Source organism: Pimephales promelas, chromosome 18 (genome assembly GCF_988280905.1).
Source record: "Pimephales promelas chromosome 18, fPimPro1.hap1.1, whole genome shotgun sequence".
Classification (NCBI taxonomy): domain Eukaryota; kingdom Metazoa; phylum Chordata; class Actinopteri; order Cypriniformes; family Leuciscidae; genus Pimephales; species Pimephales promelas.
In genome coordinates, this window is record NC_142786.1 from 23,945,247 (window position 1) to 23,966,964 (window position 21,718).

At 36.6% G+C, this 21,718-nt stretch overlaps 1 protein-coding gene across 24 annotated transcripts in view; it reads left to right on the forward strand.

The window, feature by feature from the left end:
• Nucleotides 1–21,718, forward strand: part of adgrb2 (adhesion G protein-coupled receptor B2) — a 323,031-nt gene that overhangs the window by 294,288 nt on the left and 7,025 nt on the right. For 14 of the 24 annotated variants that reach the window (XM_089123194.1, XM_089123170.1, XM_089123177.1 and 11 more), the window contains 2 exons: nucleotides 3,842–3,877; nucleotides 7,965–8,078. The exons of 4 other annotated variants lie outside the window; for them this stretch is intronic. In XM_089123194.1, the coding sequence (XP_088979320.1) occupies nucleotides 3,842–3,877; nucleotides 7,965–8,078 (150 nt within the window). Of the gene's footprint in view, nucleotides 1–3,841; nucleotides 3,878–7,964; nucleotides 8,079–11,210; nucleotides 11,287–17,544; nucleotides 17,597–21,718 lie in introns of all 24 variants that reach the window. 6 more of the 24 variants (XM_089123186.1, XM_089123181.1, XM_089123176.1 and 3 more) reach the window with 4 other exon arrangements.

Sequence of the window (21,718 nt, forward strand, 5' to 3'; positions counted from 1 at the left end):
TCATTTTTGGGTGAACTCTCCCTTTAAGGTGTTGTTACAGGGAGGGCAATACCTGTTACAGGAGAGCAATACCATGGCTGATTTATCTTATTAGTAGTGTCTCCTTTCATTCCTGGGCTGGATGATGGTACATCATCTGTTTGTCCCAGAGACGCAATGCATACTGATCATGTAGCAACTCTCTCATCAGTCCATCACTGGAATGCATTCAGGTGTGCCTTCTAAACCCAGAGTCCCCTGTCAACATGATGTTGCACAACTTGGTGACTGCATCAGATTGGGTGTTTTTGTATGTGTGTGTGTGCAGTTGCGCTTCTCTCTATAATTACACTACAGCCCCACAAGGAGGAACAGCAGATGGTGAGAGAGAAACAGCCAAAGGAAGTGCTTGAGAGAGCCCGCATTCCTTCATTTAATGACACAAAACCTTCCCGCTCTGTCTCATACATAGTTCTTGGGGCTGGGGCATTAATTTATAAACTCAAGTGAGCTGTCAAACTTAAAGTCAGCATCAAATTAGTAGGTTCTATTTTTTTATTTTATTGCACAATTTAAACATTGTTCTTCATCAAAATGTAATAACTTGCTCTGCATCTAAAAAAAAAAAAAATCAACTAAAATCACCCTAAGCCGTCTGGTTTCAGACGTTGTGCCTGAAACTCCAAATGGAATTTAATGGAAGTGTTTAAGCTTCAAAACATTTTGGATATTTTATCATTTTTATACAGTGATTCATCATCAGAATATTTTTTTTTTTTAAACGAAACACTAAAAATGAAAGTATAACAATAATATGAATACACCAGAATGGTCTATCATATTGTGTAAGTGCGGCAAATAACAGGTAAACTGAGAACATGCTTATAAGCTTCCGTCTATAAGGCCTAGTAGTTTTTGGCAAAATACTAATTTATCAACTTTTATTTCCCATTAATTAAAGTATGTATTTGAGCTTCATTCTTCATTACCTAATTTACTCTGAAATAAATCACATCATGGAAGTAAAATATTAATTTCATGTTGACTTTAAAAATGTGTTTTAATGCTTTGGCAGCTGACCACCTGTGAAAATACAGAAAATGTTTCTCAATCATTCTCTTTCTGCCTCTGTCTCGCAGACTTACTCATAAGTGCCTTGGTTGTTAGAGTATACATCATTTAATGTACCATTTTCATATCAATCACCATGCTGGAAAGGCTGTAATACACCAGTTTTAAAAGTGATTTTTAAAACTTTTTTTCTCTAAAGAACTCAAGTTTGGTGATGTAAGCTTGGGGTCACAAAGGAAAAGGTTCCCGGGTATTGATATTTTAGTGGTCTTGAACACTGCGGAGTTTGTAGTGCTTTGGCTTGCTGTCACCTAACTCACCAAGTGACACCTTAACTTTGTCGACAACTAACTTCTCACACTTTAAACAAGGTATAACATGTGATTCACTCTCATCCTCACTTTGTGAGTACAGTATATGCCTAGGTCTTGACTGGTTAATGTTCAGTGAGTTTGGGCTTGTGACAAATTGCCTCAGAATGTGTACAGACATTGTTTAACTTGTGAGTGTTATTTGAATAATCTCTTAAGTATATGGCATTTTAAGCCTCGATTTGGACAGCATTTTGTTTGCTTTCCAGATTGCCTTACAGGATGCAGACATAGGAAACCTCTCAGAAGTCCACAATGTACTTCAATAAATGTCCATGGTTCAAAATAATTGCTCAAAAGTGTTAAATGTATATAAAACCATCTAGGCATCTAGCCCATTGGTTTAAGACAATAGTCTTACACTTGCCGGCCTACTAAAGGAAACAGCATGATTCACATGTCGTCAGATTTTAGAAGTTTATATATTATATAATTGATATATATTTATATCAAAATTGTATATATTTTTGACCAGAACTCCCTGTGATCATTGTGTCCTATTCCGCATATTAAGCCATTCAAATGAAAATATGAGGGAGGTTGTCACATTTTCCAAGGACAGTTGTTTTCTCAAATGATTTAAATTGAAGTAATTTTGGATGCTGTGTTTTATATATGCAAACTGCATTATGCAGATGGGCAAACAAAAATTGTTAGTACTGAGCAAGTTGCTTCTGAGCAAGTGTTCTTTTGTTGTTTACCGAAGATTAGAGATGTTTACAAAACTGAGACATTTATGAAATACCATGCCATTTTCCAAACATACCATAGCTTCTGCTGTTTACAGTACAGTATATGCAGACACATACTTGCCATTTCAAAGGCTAAAATCATCATCACTGATGCTGTTTTATGGAGAAAAAAAATAGTTTTTTAACATCATTGTCAGGCCTATATACGGAAGAGGATTAGGGCCAAACTGTAATAAAAAATAAAGCCATCTTGAGATTAAAGTCAATATATTGTGAAATTAAACTTTCTGAAAAAATTCCGAAAAAATTTAACCATTTTTTTTTCTTGAAACAAACACAATGACTTTATTCTCGTTATTTAAAGAGTTTTGTATTTCGACTTTTTTTCTCGAAATTTTATGAGTTTTTTTTTTCTTGAAACACAACGACTTTATTCTCGAAATTTAATGAGCTTATTCTCAAGGTTGCATTTTGACTTTTTTTTCTCGAAATTTAACGAGTTTTTTCTCGAAACACAACGACTTTATTCTTGATATTTAATGAATTTATTCTCAAGATTGGATTTCGACTTTTTTTTTCTAAATTTAACACATTTTTTTCTTGAAACATAACGACTTTATTCTCGAAATTTAACAAGTTTTTTTTTTCTCGAAACACAACGACTTTATTCCTGATATTTAATGAGTTTATTCTCAAGATTGGATTTTGACTTTTTTTCTCGAAATTTAACGAGTTTTTTTCTCGAAACACAACAACTTTATTCCTGATATTGAATGAGTTTATTCTCAAGATTGGATTTTGACTTTTTTTTCTCGGAATTTAACGAGTTTTTTTTCCTTTTTTTTTCCTGAAACTCAACAACGTTATTCTCAAGTATTTAATGAGTTTATTCTCAAGATTGTATTTCAACTTTTTTTTCTCAAAATGTAATGAGTTTTTTTTGTTTTTTTTTCTTGAAACACAACAACTTTATTACTGATATTTAATGAGTTTATTCTCAATATTGGATTTCAACTTTTTTTCTCAAAATGTAATGAGTTTTTTTTTTCTTGAAACACAACAACTTTATTCTCAATATTTAATGAGTTTATTCTCAAGATTGTATTTCAACTTTTTTCTCGAAATTTAACGAGTTTACTGCCACATTATAATGAATTTAATCTCGAGATGGTTTTATTTTTTTCATTATTGCTTGGCCCTAATCCTCTTCCATACCTATAGAACCGGTGGGCCAATCCTGTCTGTTTGACATTTTAAGTGACACACTTGAGGTTGCCAAACAGCCTAATTTAATATATTACATTAGATGTAACTATATGATGTGAGGAGCACACATTACAGTATCTTAATTCTCCCAGACTACTCTATTCGTGGTGTTTTTTGTTTTGTTTTGTTTTTTCTTATTTTAAATCGAAATTATTATCTATGCAAACAGTAATGCTGTAACTACACTGCTGTTGCAGTAAGACGCCACCCCACACACACCTGTTGGTGACGGTGAATAGGCCTACCCCTTTCCTATGTTCATGCTGAAGTTAAATTTGAAACCATACATCAAGAAAACACGCACTGGAAAAACGCAGTTCAGTCAGCTGATGTGTATTATATGCTCACTGCACCTGCTTGAGACAAATGCGTCATGTGCACCAGAGCCGAAGTTTACTCAGGTGCTGAAAGATGTGCACTTGTGATTGATGGTGTCTTCTCTCCCCCTCCCCCTTCCCCCAGAGGAAAAGAGTACGGTACTCTGAGCTGGACTTTGAGGTAAGAGCCCGTCCCCATCTGTCCATAGACTGGTGTTTGTGCTTCTGTCCAATATTAGCTAGAGAGTTTTCAATGGCCTTGCAAAGGAGCCAATGATAAATGCCGCACTGGTGCTTGTTTCCCCCATCATGCATTTAGTATATTAGCAATAGTCCTGTCCATGGCTGAACTGTTCAGTGTTTCACATGCCTTGATTCCTTAGGCTGTTTAAGCGTCATTTTAAAATAGGGTGACTACACAATCCACTTTGCCTGGATTTTTTTTTTTTTTTTTTTTTTTTTTTGTGTGTTATAGTTATAGTTAAAGTTTTATAGTAGTATATAGTAGTATATACCATAATACAATATTAATATATATATATATATATATATATATATATATATATATATATATACATGAACATGAACATTACTTAAGCATTTATTAATCTTAGTTAATATAAATGTCCACATTTACTTACGTTATTAAAATCAAAGGTTGTATTTGTTCACATTAGTTAATGCACTGTGAACTAACATAAACAAACAATGGACAGCTGTATTTTTATTAACAAAAGATTTGTAGTAATTAACAAAGATTAATAAATGTATTGCTCATTGTTAATTCATGTTATAATTAACATGTTGTTAATTCATGTTAGTTTTAACTAATGTAAAATAATTAACCTTATTGTAAAGTGTTACCATGTATGTAGCAGTACTCTATATAGTATTACATAATTATAGATATATTTTATGGTGTTTTATTTTTGTTTCTTTGTTTGTTTTTAGCTTTTTAACTTTATTCGCCCAGTGCGAATTCTAAAAACTAGATGAAATACCCACAAACTAATGACACACCAATATTTATGGGTATCATTCCTGTAGTTCACATAATATGGTTTGACAATAGTATTAGTATTTACTGTAGTTTGCATTTTCTAAATCTGTTCACCTTATTTCAAAATGACATCTTTGATACATCATCAATAGTGGCTAAACATAACACCATACACAAGCAGGAAGCTATATTTCTGAATACAAAATGATCAAGGCTGCAGAAACACTGAATCAGTGTAGAGCTCTTTAAGTGTGTAGTGAGTGGCATTAGTGTGTGTGAGTGAGATAAAAGGTGTAATGAGACAGACTGCACGCGTGTGACTGAGACAGTCTGGAGGGAATGGCCACCTCCATGGAATGATCAAATGGCAGAATCCAGCAAATCTCCAGTCTAAAGTCTCCCAATCCATTTTTTTTTACAGAACACACTTGTGTGCTTTTAAACTAGCAGTTCTTCAATTATGTTTGAAAGCTTAAGTTAAGTTATGACTGGATATTTGCTCTCCGGTATGGAGGCTTCTTCTCAAACAGAGGTATGTCTTGTTACTAACTCATTCAGATGCTTTTAGAGCTTCATAACCTTCTCCATTTTAGTCAGTGCTGCATGAGATCTCCTCCCTCCTGTCCCAATAAATAAATTAGGGTTGTCAGGTGAATAAAATAAGTTAAGCATTTCAAAATGTAAATTAGTTGCAATCATTTGTGGTGCATTTAGTTTTTCAACTAAAAAAAATCTAAATAATAATAAATAATGGTTAGTCAGTCAGTCACGCCTTATGTTATGCTGGTTTGGGGTTTGGTGCACTTGTTTGCTGGTCAGGCTGGATTGTTGTGTACTGGCACTCGTATTCTAATCACTAGACAATACATTTATGTGTAATACAAATGTGCTAAATGCCATAAAATCATGAATTATATAATTATAAACATTTAGCTTTGGTAGCCCTAAAACAAAGATATACCATAAATGGTAAACAAACGTAAAATTCAATTTTTGCTTTGAAATCAAGCGCATGACACGAGAACAGTGCTGATATTCACAGGTTAGAGCGATGCTCAATGTCGGCTCCGTGCAAAAAAAACAAAAAAAAAAAAAACAGCTGTGACTGCAAAGTCCCTTTAAGGCAAGTCATTTTACTCTGCGGCCATCTTTGAAATCTTAGGCAGCTGTTTCAATCAGACAAGTATAGCTTCAATCTCTTCACCGAGATTAGGATTAAATTTCATATTTGAAATCACCAATGAAATCTGACAACAACCGTGTTGTTTCAAAATACTTAAAGCGATAGATACCTCAAGGGCATCCAAGATGTAGGTGTCCTTATTTTCCACAGTAGTTTCAATTTTTATATTTTTAGGTCAAAAATCATGTCTAATTTGAACTTTTTAGACGCATCTCTTTGAGATGGTGAGGTATATGACTGATAGACAAGAACATTTTGTAATAAGATGTTTCTTATTACAAACATCAAAATTGAAACCACTGTGGAAAACACCTACATCTTGGATGCCCTTGAGCTAAGCTAAAACATCAAAAATTAATTTCAAAGTGAACTATCCCTTCAAATCATGACAAAAAAAAGCCTACATTTTTCAGGCTGAACCAGCTAATGTGCATGTGTGGTGACTGCGGTCATAACCTTGCATCTCATGGTGCATTCACGTGCTATGGAAAATATGATATTTTCCTCTTCTGAACTGGTATTTACCAGTGTGTTGCGTTCAAGTGCTTATGTTGTTGTAATATGGTAAAAAGATGGAGATTCAGACCTGTTATTTAGCTAAAACTATTTTAGATTGCTTCATCTGAAGTCATCTGAACGGTAAATAAATGCTGTATATTTGCTAGATCATCAACCCGATCTCACGACCAAGTCGTACGAATTCGACGAATGATTAAAAAGTGGCTAATTCGTAACAATTCATACGACCTCACTCGTACGAATTAATACGATTTTGCTAAATCGTACATATTTTACGAATTGGCCAATTCGTATGAATTCGTACGAATGACCTACCCCTTACCCCGCCCCTAAACTTAACCATCACGTGGGTTAAGACAAATCGTACGAATTAGTACGAGTGAGGTCGTACGAATTAGTACGAATTAGCCACTTTTTAATCATGCGTCGAATTCGTACGAATTGGTCGTGAGATAGTGTTGGAATAGTACATATTTTTTACAATTCACGACAGTTGCTCTCCGCCATTTTAAAAAGGTCACAGGTTATCTCATCTCAGCAATTCGTGCATCAAAATATTCTACGAGTTGCCCAGTGGAAACTGGTATTGTTTTTGGTATTTACCATAATTACCATAACACGTGAACGCACCATCAGACCACTGTCTACAGCAAACGGAGCTTCTACGGTCATGTCCACCAAAGCGTTTTTAGCCAGCTGAAAACACAAGACGCTCTTGCTGAAAACGCCTAGCTTTGAGCGCTTAAGTGGGTTTTGGCAGCACGTTTTTTTTTTTTTTTTTTTTTTTTTTTTTTTTTTTTTTACAGAATATCGGCAGCACAGTTTACTTGTAACAGATTTCGCAGATAATTTGTTTCATACAAAAAAAATATTTTTCATCAATGTTGTTTGGTTAGCTCTTTGATGTCGTTGTACAGAAAAAAATGTTGTGACAGTTGGTCGGTGTGGTATTAGCCACGCCCCTCCTCCACTGTGATTGGACGGCTGGGTAAAAAGTGACAGTGAGCGCTGCGTTTTACCCAAAGTAGAACCGTCAAGCGCTTCAGCGTGAAAAAAGCGTTCAGCACCTCGTTACGCTCATGACGTTCAAAAAATGCGGCGCTCCCATTGGAAACTGAAATTTGAAAAAAACACTTTGGTGGACACACCGTCTAACACCAGTTGCAGTTGCAGTGTCGATTGGCTCTTTTATTTTGAAGGCGGGACTTATTCCATCATATTGTGCGTTGCACTTTCTCCCATACTAATAGGACTGCATCGTCTTTTCTATATAAAACATCCCAGCCAGCTTCCAACCACCTCCGTTTAAATCTGGGAATTGGTGGAAGTGTGTTTAAGCAGGGAATTATACTGACCAGAGAGCTTTAATATTGCTTGATACCCATCCGTTTTATTAACCAATCAGAACACCACCCTTTGAGAGGATGAGTGTTTATTGTCTCCCTAGTCCTGCGGTTTATCTCAGTTACCGTCGACCCAGCTCCTCCCTGGCCTGCCCTTTCTTATTTTTGATTTTTTTGTTTTGTTTTGTTTTTTTGTTTGTTTGTTTTTCCCCCTTCCTTACAGAAAGTGATGCACACTCGCAAAAGACACTCAGAGCTGTACCATGAACTCAACCACTCCACCAAGTTCCACACCATAGACAGGTATAACAGGGACCCTGCCATGTCCTCCTTCAAGGTAAGACCCCTCTAACCTGCAAACCCCACACTTATACCCAACCCAAGTGAAATAATCTCACCCTGTGCTTGCTAGAAATCCTGGATATTTGTGATACATGATCACCTATATCACCATGCTCGCACGTGCACCGCTGCAGGAGTTTCAAAGCAATAGTATCTGGAGCACTAAATTGATTACTTAAACCTGAAACACTAATAATATTATTTACATAAATAGTTTTGCTACCTGGGCCTGTTATAATGATGCTTTAACCTGCTTTAAAATGAACCGTATTCATTTTAAACTCAAAGGGGTTTATGATAACTATTAAAATGCAACATGCATACTCTAATAAACACTGGAAGTGCATAAAAATCCCTTAGTGGACTTTCCTTAGTGAAACTTTTTATTTACATATTGCAATGAAAGTCTACCTCTAACTTTCATTGAATGGACAAAACCATGTTTCATATTATATTATTTTATGCTTCACAGAATATAGAAAAGCATACAGGTTTGGATTGTTATGAGGTTGCATAAATGATGACATAATTGAATATGATGGGAAGTAAACGGTTTGTATCCTGGTTCTTGAAGTTAAAAAAAAAAAAAAAAAAAAAACTTTGAAAGGCAAAACATCTTTATCAGAGCATTATCTGCTTTGCTTATCCCCGAGCCTTGTGTTCTGTAAGTTAATTAATACAGTATTAATAGATGGATCATATTCAGTCTTCTCCAGTGCCTTCTGCAGTGCTGTCTCCTGCTTGCCTTGGAAAGAGCTGACTGTTCATCTTTCCATTAGCTAGACTGCTGAATCTTTAATGTTCTATTAGAGGAAGGAGCATTGCAAACATCCATATGCTAGTGTCCAGAGGCTTTTGTCATTAAGGATTAAAAACAATTGCCCTCCGAGTAATTACCTGCCTGCAATTTGTGACAAGTGTATACTTTGGTGGCATTTGCCACATGCTCACTCACTTTTCATTTGGATCATGCTGTCCGCAGCCTGAGTTTCGGCTTAATTCAGGCCTTTAGATCACTGAGGCGTGCCCTGAGGTGGCTGGAATGATTTGATTGGCCACTCCGAAATTCTCCAAAAAAGTCAAGACCTTGGCTTAAATCGAACAGGGAAGCAATGTAAAAAAAAAAAAAAAAAACAAGAATTGAAACATTGATCAATGTGCACTTAAACTGATGCAGGACATAAACGCATAAAATACAGCAGACAAGAAAACATTTGTTTATTGTAATTCATTATAATTTATATAATGCAATGTGTAATTAAAGGTGCATTATGCAACATTTCATGTTAAAAATACCCGTTTTTCTAACCCATACATGCTTAAACAATTGCCTGATTGGCTGAATGATTGGCTGCGATTGCCTCTATAATCCTGTACAGTAAAATAAATAAGTGGGTTTCGGGACAGAATTTGAGTCTGGGCGTGACGTCATGCGCGTTCACGCTCACCTGGCTATGTCTGGCAGGTTTGTGTATTCGCCGCCATTCTCTTTATATGCGAAGACAACTCGAGCGACAAAACTTTAGTCAACTTTCGACAAAAGTAGAAGATGGATTCAAAGAGACCGGCTTGTAGTTCATTCCAAACTCCACATAAGACAAAGAGCCTAGTGCCAGGCTTCAGAATAAGATGAGAGTCAATATCGGGAAGGCTTTCAACAAATGGAGAGATCTCCAGTCTGCTCTGGGGCTCAAATGGGATCCAATACAAAGTAATAACTTATATTGTTCATGAATGTGTTTTCATAATAATACAATCATAAGTGGATACAGTAAACACATAAAACAGTTCAACATGGAGATAGAGGGAAACAAAAACCGACTTTTTATACTACCCCTTCACACATAAGTGTGTAATTTACTCAAATGCCTTTCCTTTCATATATTTAAAATGACTTGCAGATTTATAACTTTATTTCCTCTGAAGACATTATGACTGTTAACAAAAGATTTGTGCGGCTGATGCTCCTTTGGTTATGAACAGTTTGTGCAAGCGTGCGTGTACTTGTGGTCCATAAGCGTGCACACCTCTGGTTGCAGTTTCACTTTTCGCCAGAGGGGGCATAGTTCTGCAAAAACTCACAGACTTGTGCAATGCACCTTTAATAGAATGTTTTTTCACATGCATTTTAAGACTATTTTGATGATTGCTCAGTTAAATTATTTAAATTTGACATTATTATTATCATTATCATCAGTTAATTATACTTCTCGACAAAGAGTTTGTGCTTTACTTGGGCTGCCGCTGTTAAAAACGTCTGGACAACCTAGTGCTGGGTTATATAGGGTTATATATACACTGTCAGAAAAAAAAGGTACAAAACCTGTCACTGGGGCGGTACCTTTTCAAAAGGTACACTTTTGTACCTAAAGGGTGCATATTGGTACCTTCATGGTACATATTTGTACAATTATGGTACCAATATGCACCCTTTAGGTGCAAAAGTGTACCTTTTGAAAAGGTACCGCCCCAGTGACAGGTTTTTTTACCTTTTTTTCCTGACAGTATAGGTCCAGACAAGCATCAGAGATTCATTTTCTAACATTACAGAGGATCAAACTCTTTCTTTTTGCTTATTAAATATTTTGACGGTGTAGAGCAGTATTGACGAGTCCTGAAGCTTTAAACATTTGTCTTTTGATTCCCAATGGGAAAGCAATTACAGCATACAATTATTTTGATTTCATGCCGCAGGTCTCTGAATAATGTTGGCAATGCTATAATTACAACCATAATGGTGTTTCAAGAGAAAAAATAAAATTGCACATTTGTAATTATTATAAAAACCCAGTGCCTATAAGACAATCAATTAATTGGATTTCTTCTTCAGGTCAGGACTGGTGTGAGTGTTTTTCCACTAAATGTTGGCATAATTCATTCTTAAAGAAGCTTTTTTTCACATTTATGAAGATGACTGTGATCTAAAAGACATGAGTGTGCTATTTAACTACCTTTACAGTGGATGGATCCCAATCCTGCTGGATTCATAGCTATTCAAAATGGCGGAGCTTTTCCCTCAAGACCAGTGTACCTCATGAAACCAAATCTACCTCAAATCTACCTCTGTGCTAAAAAGAGCCATGTCAGTAGTCTTTAAACCCCTCTAACAATCCGGCCACCTTCACAGGTTCCTCCTCCACCTCCACCACGACAATCCGAGCCTTTAACACGGAGAATGAGCTTCGTTTACAAAGAGAGCCAACGTAAGCATGCCAACCCCGTATTCCCAGCCCTGCGTGAGAGGGCCTTGATTTATAGAGGCTCTCATTGGTGTCGTGTAGATCCTGCAGAGTCCAAGAGGCGTAGAGGACTAAATGTTGGGTGTTCAGGTCATGTTTAGGTCACAATAGATCGTGTTTTTCCGTAATAACTTGGCGTGGAACATTCCCTGCGATGTTGTGATGTACTGTTGTAAATCACACAGCCTTGCTCTGTCATTGTGCTTGTGCTAGTTAAAACCCTTTCTTTAACTTTTTATTAAAAGACACATACAATCTCATTTTGATCAATTTGACCATACATTTGTATTAAAATATAGAAATCGGTTTACGGTAAGTATGTAAGCACATTCTCTTCCAGCAACAAGGTGGTTCAGATGTACTGTGTTTGGTCAGAAACTTTTATGTGTGTGGGCCAGTAAAGAGATGAGTGCACATTCAGGAAAAATCTAAGCCATTTTTCCCCTCCTGTCTTATTATAGACTTGATTTTTATCCTATTAGATAATAACAGCTGGTGAGGACAGTGAGCTTAGTGGGTCTCTAACACATCCAAAAACGGCACTGTCCATTCCATCTAATCGGCTTTCTCTCTATTTTCCTCCTACATACTCTGACTTCAATCTCTTGTTCGTACCACGGGTTCGCTTCATCTCATTCTCTCTCTTTTTTTCTTTCTATGGGGACAGTGGAGGCGCCTTAGTCACTTGCAGTCCGTTAAATTGCACATGTTAGTGTGAATGGAGCTTGATGCAGTTTGAAAGGCAGTTAACCTCTAAGTGAAGATGCTGGCTGGGCTGATAGCTGTAGCGGAGGCACCCCATATGGTCCCAAATGGATGAAAGACTGATACCCTGTGTTCAATCTATTCATGCTAATGGGGATCCAACAAATGAACACAGCGGGGAACTTGAGAGCAGAGGAAGGCAACGGTCTGGCTCTTGAAATATATATTAACTGAAAACTTCTGCTCTTACTCCCACAGTTGTATGAAAGTGTAAACATCATACTTACAGTATATGCATGGGGTTAGTAATAATAAAAGATTTGAACAAACCCCTAAAACTAACATATGCGCGTGACCCACATTTAGACATTTGTCTTATAATGCAATGGATGAAAAAATCTCGAACTTTCTTGGAAGGAGGATTGATGTGTGGTTTTTGGAAGTAAAAATATGAATTGCCATATATTTTACAGTTTATTCCTAAATAATATTCATGAACGTTCACAGTAAATTTAAGCAAATTGGAAAAAATAGAATGTACAAATATATGAGCCACCTTGTAATTTAATATTGAAATATTTTGTTGAAAAGTTTTTTTTTTTTTTTACCATATAGCTTTTTGTTGTAAATTTTATCATGTGTTCCCCTATTTTAAGTAAATCATAAGCACAATTAAAAAAATTTTGTTTCCCTTGAAGTCGTAGGAATGAAATACTTATTTCATGTGTTTGATTTAACTAAAATGAATGAATGTATTTGTGTATATATATATATATATATATATATATATATATATATATATATATATATATATATATATATATATATATATATATTTGAAATTTTCTTCTTTAAGGATGATTTTTATCAAACTTGTATATTTAAGTTCAGTAATTTCACTTAAATAACAATTAATAGGTAATCTTCATTGCCATTTAAGTGAAATCACTGAACTTAAATATACAAGCTTGATAAAAATTATCATTCTAGAAGAAAATTTCAAATGGCACTTAGAGGCTTTTGCATCTGAACTCTTCATATATATATATATATATATATATATATATATACCATACTTTTTGGGTGAAAAAAACAAAAACAAAAAAAAAACATTTTGCAACAACAGAACACCCTTGCCACAATACTTGTTGATAATGTTGCAAATTATTCATAAAATAATTTATTATGCAAAATACAAATAATTTAATAATAATTCTAAATAATCTGTTAATTCGGCTAAAATATGGATCCTAGTTGAGTCACCTACTCAAATTACTGTCTAAATGTGTCAAAGCCCTTCATCTACAATTTGAAAGTTTAATCCAAACCATGATTACATTCTGTGACCCCTATCAACTAGTATTAATCAAACAGCTTTCTAGTACAAATGGCTCATTAAAACTTTCAAAACCATATAGAACTGATAATGTATAGTAACAGTGCAAGGTGGTCTCATGAATCAAACACTGTAATTATCTTGCTGTAAAGGTAACGCTCTTAGCGTTTATCAGTTCTCAGCACAGTGTGTGTGTTATAATAAGAGTGTATTAGTGCATCTGAGTGTTTACCTAATCTTAGCGTGTTTGCTTATGCCTCGAAGCCTTGATGAAACGGTTTCCCTGCAGTTGAGTTGAATTATTGGTATCAGAGCCCAACTGTGAAGTTGTTTGAAACAATTTGCTAGTGAGGGCGAGTAGCAAATATGCTTTCCCCGACATTCACCATCTCTCTCTAGATTCCTCATTTGTTGGAGCTTCACCTAGAGACCTCAATGGCATTAATTAAATAACTGATGTTTTGCGGTCTTGTAGGCTATTTGCCTTTTGTCCACGCAAAATTAGCTCCAAAATGATATTTTCTTTACAGAGTATTGTGTTGACCAAACTTGAAGCAGATGCACCATCAAACAGCTTAATGAAGGAGCTTAATGCTGGGATGGGACTCTTACACTCAGGCACACACACACACACACATAAAAATGCTAATTTGCAGTCTGTGCCAATTAAGACATAATTAGTGAGATATGTCATGTCTGCAGATTTGGCCATGTTGCTGGGCTCAGTTTTTGCTGTATTGCTCAGCTCATATCTGGATCATGACATAGAAGGGATAATATTAATTTTAGTGACAGTTTTGTGTCTATTTTGCCCTTTTGTGGTTCTTTTAACATTGAACAGAGTAGAATAGATTACAGACTATTAGCCAAGCTGACATAATGCAGTATAACTCAGCAGTAGTTGTCAAGGCAGAGAGACCAGATAAGGCTTTTAGCGCATTATCCTTTATGCATAATGTATGACTTTATAATGGAGGGAACACAGAGGTCATGTATGCAATGAAAGTGACCGTATACATCAACATTTATTGTGTTTATCCGATCATTTTTAAAATTGTATTGGAGTTAAGATAAACACATTTCACTGCAACGAATGGTCTAATCTGTTCATTATGCCAACGTTCTGGCCAATTTTTCTGGTTTGGAGACCCTAAAGCTCACTGATATCTCCTCCTGTAATGTAGAAATGTAGATGGGAATTCACTAAGATTGAGTTGTTATACGTGCATGCTGTCTGCGGTGTTTTTGCACAAGTTAATTTAAGAAATCATGCAAATCAGTTATAAAATTACGCATTAATTAATTCAAATTCAATGCAAGCAAGCCGCCCTAAAATGTTGGTTAACGCAATTTGCATGACGCTATTGTTCATTTTGTAAAGTTTTGAGTGTCATCATCTATTGATGACTTAATACATGCCATTATGGCAAAAAAAAAAAAAAAAAAAAAAGTTTAGTGAATTTTTCTGTGCTTTCAAGTCCTCCCCTGAAGTTTGTATTTATGAGTTGGGAATTTATGTTTACAAGTCACTTTTGTCAGAGCAATATGGCGATGTATTTCTAGAAAATGAAGAACAAGTGGGTTTAACTTTTTTATGCGATTAATTCACTAAGCATATTGCATATATTGTGGTAATATGTTATGTTATATTTGCTATTGTTATATATGAAGAGTTCAGATGCAAAAGCCTCTAAATGCCATTTGAAATTTTCTTCTTTAATGATGATTTTTATCAAACTTGTATATTTGAGTTCAGTAATTTCACTTAAATAACAATTAATAGGTAATTATCATTGCCATTTAAGTGAAATTACTGAACTTAAATATACAAGTTTGATAAAAATCATCATTAAAGAAGAAAATTTCAAATGGAATTTAGAGGCTTTTGCATCTGAACTCTTCATATTATGTTATATATGCTATTATCATTGTTGCCAGGTTTGTGTTACAAAACCAGCCTAATTGTTATTTAAAACCCATCGAATTATGGCAAAAACTTTCCCAATTGCATTTCGACAGGGTTCCCTGTTAAAAATCGAGTTCAGAGATTGGGGGAGGGGGTGGGTGGGTCGCTTCAGCCCGCAGACTAAAAAAAAAAATCCAGTTTCCCACTTGGTATTATGACTTCATAGTGGCGTTCGTGTGCGTTCAAATCGTAAATACGATCTTTCTGACATGACTTGAACGCACCATTACCCCAGACACTCATCTCTGACAGAGGCCTTGTCGTGCTATACTCATTCCTCTTCTGTGTGTCACACCCATGTTGTTTTACTCAATCCATTCACACTTAAAACAAATGCTGAATTTTTTCAACTTGTGTTTGGATCAAAAATGGATTAACTCTTTCCCTGCCACTGACGAGTTATCTTGTCTTTTATGAGAAAACGCTTCCCTACCATTGACGAGATTTTACGGCTTTGTGTTATCACTGTTGTAAGGCAGGGGGCGCTATTACGCATCACCTAAACGAGTACAGTATCTCCAAGTCAAAACACAGGAAAAAGAAGCAGAAACGAGTGATCTCATGTAAGCAGATGCATTTGAAAAATAATGTGATCATCAAGCGTACTTTTTTTTAAAAATGCCTCAGGTTCGTTTTATGTGGTTTGAAAACTATCCGACCAATGAGATTGGAGCTTTTGCTCACGTGTCTGGAGCTTCTGAAGGTACTGTAAAACACAACTTGGGAGCGCACAAACACAAAACGGTCTTGCCGAGCACACATCGTAACGGCGAAGAAGATGTACGCCAAGTAGCTTCTACACTGTCCAGCGCAGTCTCATCCCAAGACGTCATATAACTGACGTCTTGGGACGTCTTTTGACCATACGTCAACATCCGCCTTTTTAGGGTACCCTTAAACGTCGGTTAGATGACATTATCGGATCCTAACCCTACCCCAGACTTAAACCTACCCCGTCACCTAACTGACGTTAAAGGTAAAGCGTCAGTTGTATGACGGCCCGGGATCGTCAACTAACCAACGTTTAAGGGTACTCTAAATAGGTGGATGTTGACGTATGGTCAAAAGATGTCCCAAGACGTCAGTTATATGACGACTTGGGATGAGACTGTGTTACACTGTCGGGAAGAAATAGGAAGAGGAAGATACAAGGCAAGATGAATGTAGAGGTGCTGGTCTCGTTGGTGTCGGAACATAAATAACTATATGATAAACGCGACTGCGACTTCAAAATAGGACTACTCCTGTTTTACATTAAGCGCCATCTAATGTCTGGGAATGAATTGGCATATTCACTCGGCTCATCGTCAGCGAAAATCGCTTGGGTGTGAAAACAAAAAACGCATTGAAAAAAGCTGGCGAACAATGCGCGTAACTTAATGTTACTGAGTAAAATATCGACCCAGGAAGTCGCTCCAGGAAGTCAACCCAGGACACAGACATAGACTTTGACAAAAACAACCCGGTCTCACCCCAAGACGTCATATAACTGACGTTTTGGGACGTCTTTTGACCATACGTCAATATTCGCCTTTTTAGGGCCCCCTTAAACGTCGGTAGATGAGGTTATGGGATCCTAACTCTACCCCAGACCTAAACCTATAACCCTAAACCTAACCCGTCACCTAACTGACATTAAAGGTAAAGCGTCAGTTGTATGACGGCCCGGGATCGCCATCTACCGACGTTTAAGGGGGCCCTAAAAAGGCTGATATTGACGTATGGTCAAAATACGTCCCAAAACGTCAGTTATATGACTTTTTGGGATGAGACTGTGTTAACAAAAACATGATTTTCTCAACTTTTTGCTCAGAATGTTGATTTGTTTATGGAATAATAATTTGTTTATCAAAATAATGCATTGAGCTAGAATAAAACTTTTTTTTCTTTCTTTTTTGGATATATTGCATGTTTAGATATTCATACAACAACATACTGTATTCTGTGGGCCAAAATGTGCCTTTTTGAATTACCAAAAAACCACTGGCGGGGAAATATATTTTGTCCATTTTTGACCCAAACATGGGTTGAAACAACCCAGCTTTTTTTTAGTGTGATTTTTAAATGCTTTTTTTCTGAATTTTGACCTTTTGCTTACGATTTTGTTAATGCTGCTGCATTGTTTTGCATTTGTTTGTTTGTTTGTTTGTTTTTCGGTCATGATGCACTGCTGCCTGTCTTTCCTTGGTTTGAAACTACATGTTTTCTGTCATAGTTTGACTGTAGCCAGGCAGTCACCAGACCCAAAGGCGACAAACAGAGAACAGGTAACGAGAAAATCTCATCCAGAGAGCATTGTGTCTGTGCCACAGCACTCATAGAGAGTGTTTCTTTTTGTCCTTTCCAACCTATAGTCTCCATAGAAACTTCTAGACCAGTACAGAACTCCCACAGCGACTAAACTTGCTTTCCCCCGCTGCCCTGCTGCTGTAGACACTGCTCCTTTCACATCTTTCCTTTGCTTCAGTGTGCAACAGCCTTCTTCTCTGACCTGTGCTTTCTCATTTGTGTGCCGGACACATACTGTAGGTTGTGGTCACTGCTGTGTTGATGTGCCTCTCTTTGCTTTCTGCACGCACCTATTAGTCCTTGAATCCAAAAGGGTGTTTGTGTGGAGGAGAGATACAGTTGTAAACTCTGTAGAAACATTAATCTGTCTTGGGTATAAAGAATGAAAGACGCTAGATGGAATTATGACTGAATGTTATGCTGGAAAGGAGTGATTCGAATAATAAGCTACTTTCATTTTCATATGCTTCATCAGCACTCTAGGGTAGTTCAGATACACTGGCTGCATCCGAAATCGTATACTTATTTTGAAAAAGTAATTACTTTGTGACCGTTGAAAGAGTATGTTCTATATTTTATGAATGTGTGTAATATGAATGTAATCTGGATGTACTACATCCGCCATGTTGCCTTTATCACGTGACCTACCAATGTCACTGCCGTTCACAAATACTCTCTGATGGCCTCGTGGTGTAGTAAAGTTACCATCGTATGCACACTCCCCGGAAGAAGTAGGTGATCTGGGTAATTTTTTTGCCTATTGTTTTTCGAGTAATGTAAATTCGGGGATATATGCGATTTTGGATGCAACCACGTGCTATATGTGTTTTTGCTGATGTGTTTTTTTTTTTTTTGACACCATGACCACTTTCAGGAGATAGAGAGTTCGAGAGTGAAATCCATTTTTAAATTACATAAACTCGTAAAGTTGGACTTGGTAAACAATTTGTAATGTAAATGTAGTGTAGTGATCTTTCTACTAAAGCCACCTTTCACCGCACACGACAAACGACAGCCGTCAGACCGGAAGTCATTCATTTCCAATCGAGAGTAGTACGGGATCTGCATACAGACCATATGCGTGTGCGGAAATTTCGGATCTGATTTGATCTATGGATGCATTGAAATATCTGAACTTCTGCAGCTAGACCGTATGTGACCAAATGAGATGTATTGTAATAAAAACTAAGACCGCAAAGCTAGAATTATCAATATTTTAATACTTTAACGTCATTCTGTAAACTATATTTCTGTAAAATGGCGGTTATTAATAATTCAGCCCGTTCTCATCCCAAGGTGTCATATACTGATGCTTTTGCCAATGTGTATACATCCAACGAACATGGCACCCTTTAGCGACAATATGAGATGCATATATTTATGGACCAGAAGGCGCCTCCTAGTTGTCTAACCCTAACCCTACCCCAGACCTAAACCCACCCATAACCGAAGCGTGTTATATTGACACTAAAGTGTGCCATGTGCATTGGATTTAAATGCATTGGCAAAAGCGTCAGTATATGATGCCTTGGGATGAGAATGTGTTGAATAATTATGGCAGGAAAAAATATATTTTAGAATTATTAAACCAATTTTTTATATTGATCAGCTCTATAAATTCTACTATGTTTTTTTAAGATGTATTAAGGGTCATTTGTGTCGACATTCAATTCCAATCAAGAACGCAAGTACAATGCAAGCTAAACGTTGCCATTCACAACACACTGGGCCAGCTAACCATCACAGCACACTTCTTATTTCGGAAGGAGGGGCTTCATCTAAATTGGCGTGTTTGAGCCAGACTGGATAGAAAGATGCTGTAATAGTGTAAAATAATGATTTTTTTTAACAATCAAGCTTGAAAACATATTCTAGTAGACCCCATAAACAAAATCAAGACTTTTTGAAAGGGCACAATAAGACCCATTTAAGAATATCTTGTAGTATGTGATGCCCCAAGAATTTAAAATCTTGTAATATGTGCAGGTTTGAGATTTAAAGGTGCCGTCTGGGGTAAAAAATCAAATCATACGCCATATTCCATACCAAATGGGGCAGTATACTAGCCTGGCTGCGCCCGCCTACGCACTTCCGCTCAATTTCATTTTCCTTCAGTACTGCGTCTGGGACCGCTCCATATCCTTAGGTTTCCAGAAATCAATTTTTTGTAGGACCAATCAGCGAATAGAGGGAGTGGCTGAGAACGATGACGTTGATGTAGTGCGTCAGTTTGAGTGCAGTAATGGCAGCGGAGAAAGACGTGAGAAAAGCTATTCGGTCCGTTGTTGGAAAAGAAACTGCCGAATATACAGAATTTGGATTGTTGTCGTCTCACCTCTTGTTGCACAACGGAGGACCAAGTGAAGGAGGCAGAAAGGTTGGAAGTTTGTGCTGGGCAGCTCGTGCACAATGACCGTGACATTTTGGACTTTAGCCTGGTGTTCGCGGTGTTCGGAAGCCCCGAGTCCTGGCTGCTAAACTATTGTTGAAGATCCGCTCAGGAGTCATGTCAGTCGCTCAGATTCCCAACAGTAAATTTACTGATTCTTGTGATGAATAGAACATTTTGAGCCCCTTTGTGCACTCGTGCAGGAGGTTGGTGTGTCAGTTTTACATGTTGTAAATCATACAAATTGGTTGTGATTTAAAAAAAAAATTGTCATAAATAAAAATTTGTAAACCCATACTTTGGAGACTATATTTGATTTTCAGTTTTAGATGTCAATGGTTAATTTGTTTTAATAAAAAAAAAAAACTAAATGCCATATAAAAATGTACAAACACATACTTTGAAGACCATAATTAAGGTAATTAAGAAACAAAAATACGTAATATGAAAAATTGTTGTTTATTACACATCTGCAGACAGACTGATCATTCACTGTAACTTACAGCATTGACTGAATAATCACTGTCCTTCATGTCAAATATACATTTCGAATTAATAATTGTTCCTAGATTAACAAAACGTGCAGCTCTCGTTGACTGAAATCCTATTGTAAATTTAATCCTCTGATCATTCGGAGTTCGGACTTGTTGTTTCTTTTACTGTCTATGGTTGTTTCCAGCCGTTTCGGCGCATGACATACGTCACTCACGACCACACATTAGCGATTGGCTATGGCAGATCGTGAGTGACTCTGGGCAGATCCAATAGATTTGAACTTTAATAGTGAACCCGCCTACAAGGAAGGAAACGTTTCTCAATTGAGGGAGGCCAGACTCTCTGTACAAATGAAATGTATGTACGAGAGTCTGGTAGAACCAGGCTAGCAGTATACCTCCAGAAAAATACCTCTGTGGCCGCGCGCACTCAATCATGTCTTCAAACAACACGGGCTGTGTTGCTCTGTCTCGCGCATATTAATCAAATCAATTGACACGATAGTAAAAGGTTGGAAGACCGCAGTTTCACGTGGATCATTTGGAGATTTTCAGAGATTAGAGACTAAATGAACAACATCTCAATACTAAATTATAAAGGCCGTCTCATAGACAAGCCGGTGCATTTCGACGATATGGGAAAATTAAAGCCCATGCATTTCTAGTTTATGGTATTCGTTTTGTTCATGTTACATTTTTATCATTAGTTTTAATTAATTTGACAGACAGCATTCCCTGATGTGGAGCAAGCCAGGGGCGAAAATTTCATCAAAATGTTGGGGGGGACAATAAACATAACAATTCTCAAGAGCAAATTTTGAAGGGGACACCAATAATACAGGCAAAAAAAAAAAATACAGAGGAAAGCCTTACTATTATTAGTGTAGCATGGAGACCATTTCATTCTTAAAATTTCTTTCTGGTTTAAGCCAGCAGCGAATCTGTTTACATACTCTCCTCACGCAGCGCAGCGATTTCATTTCATTCATTGACTCATTCTTTAACTATATTAAATGATATAAACCAACTAAATCACAGTGGCGTTACAATCTAAATGCACAGCGCACCCGGACTTTCTCACCAGTGTATGGCCAGCAATATTGTAATGTTTAATGACATGAAGATAATGTCTGTTCTAAGTTAGCCTATTATTGTACTGTAACGTTAGTACAATTAAATACAATCGTTCCTGAGTCTGCAGTCTGAAAACTTTACCT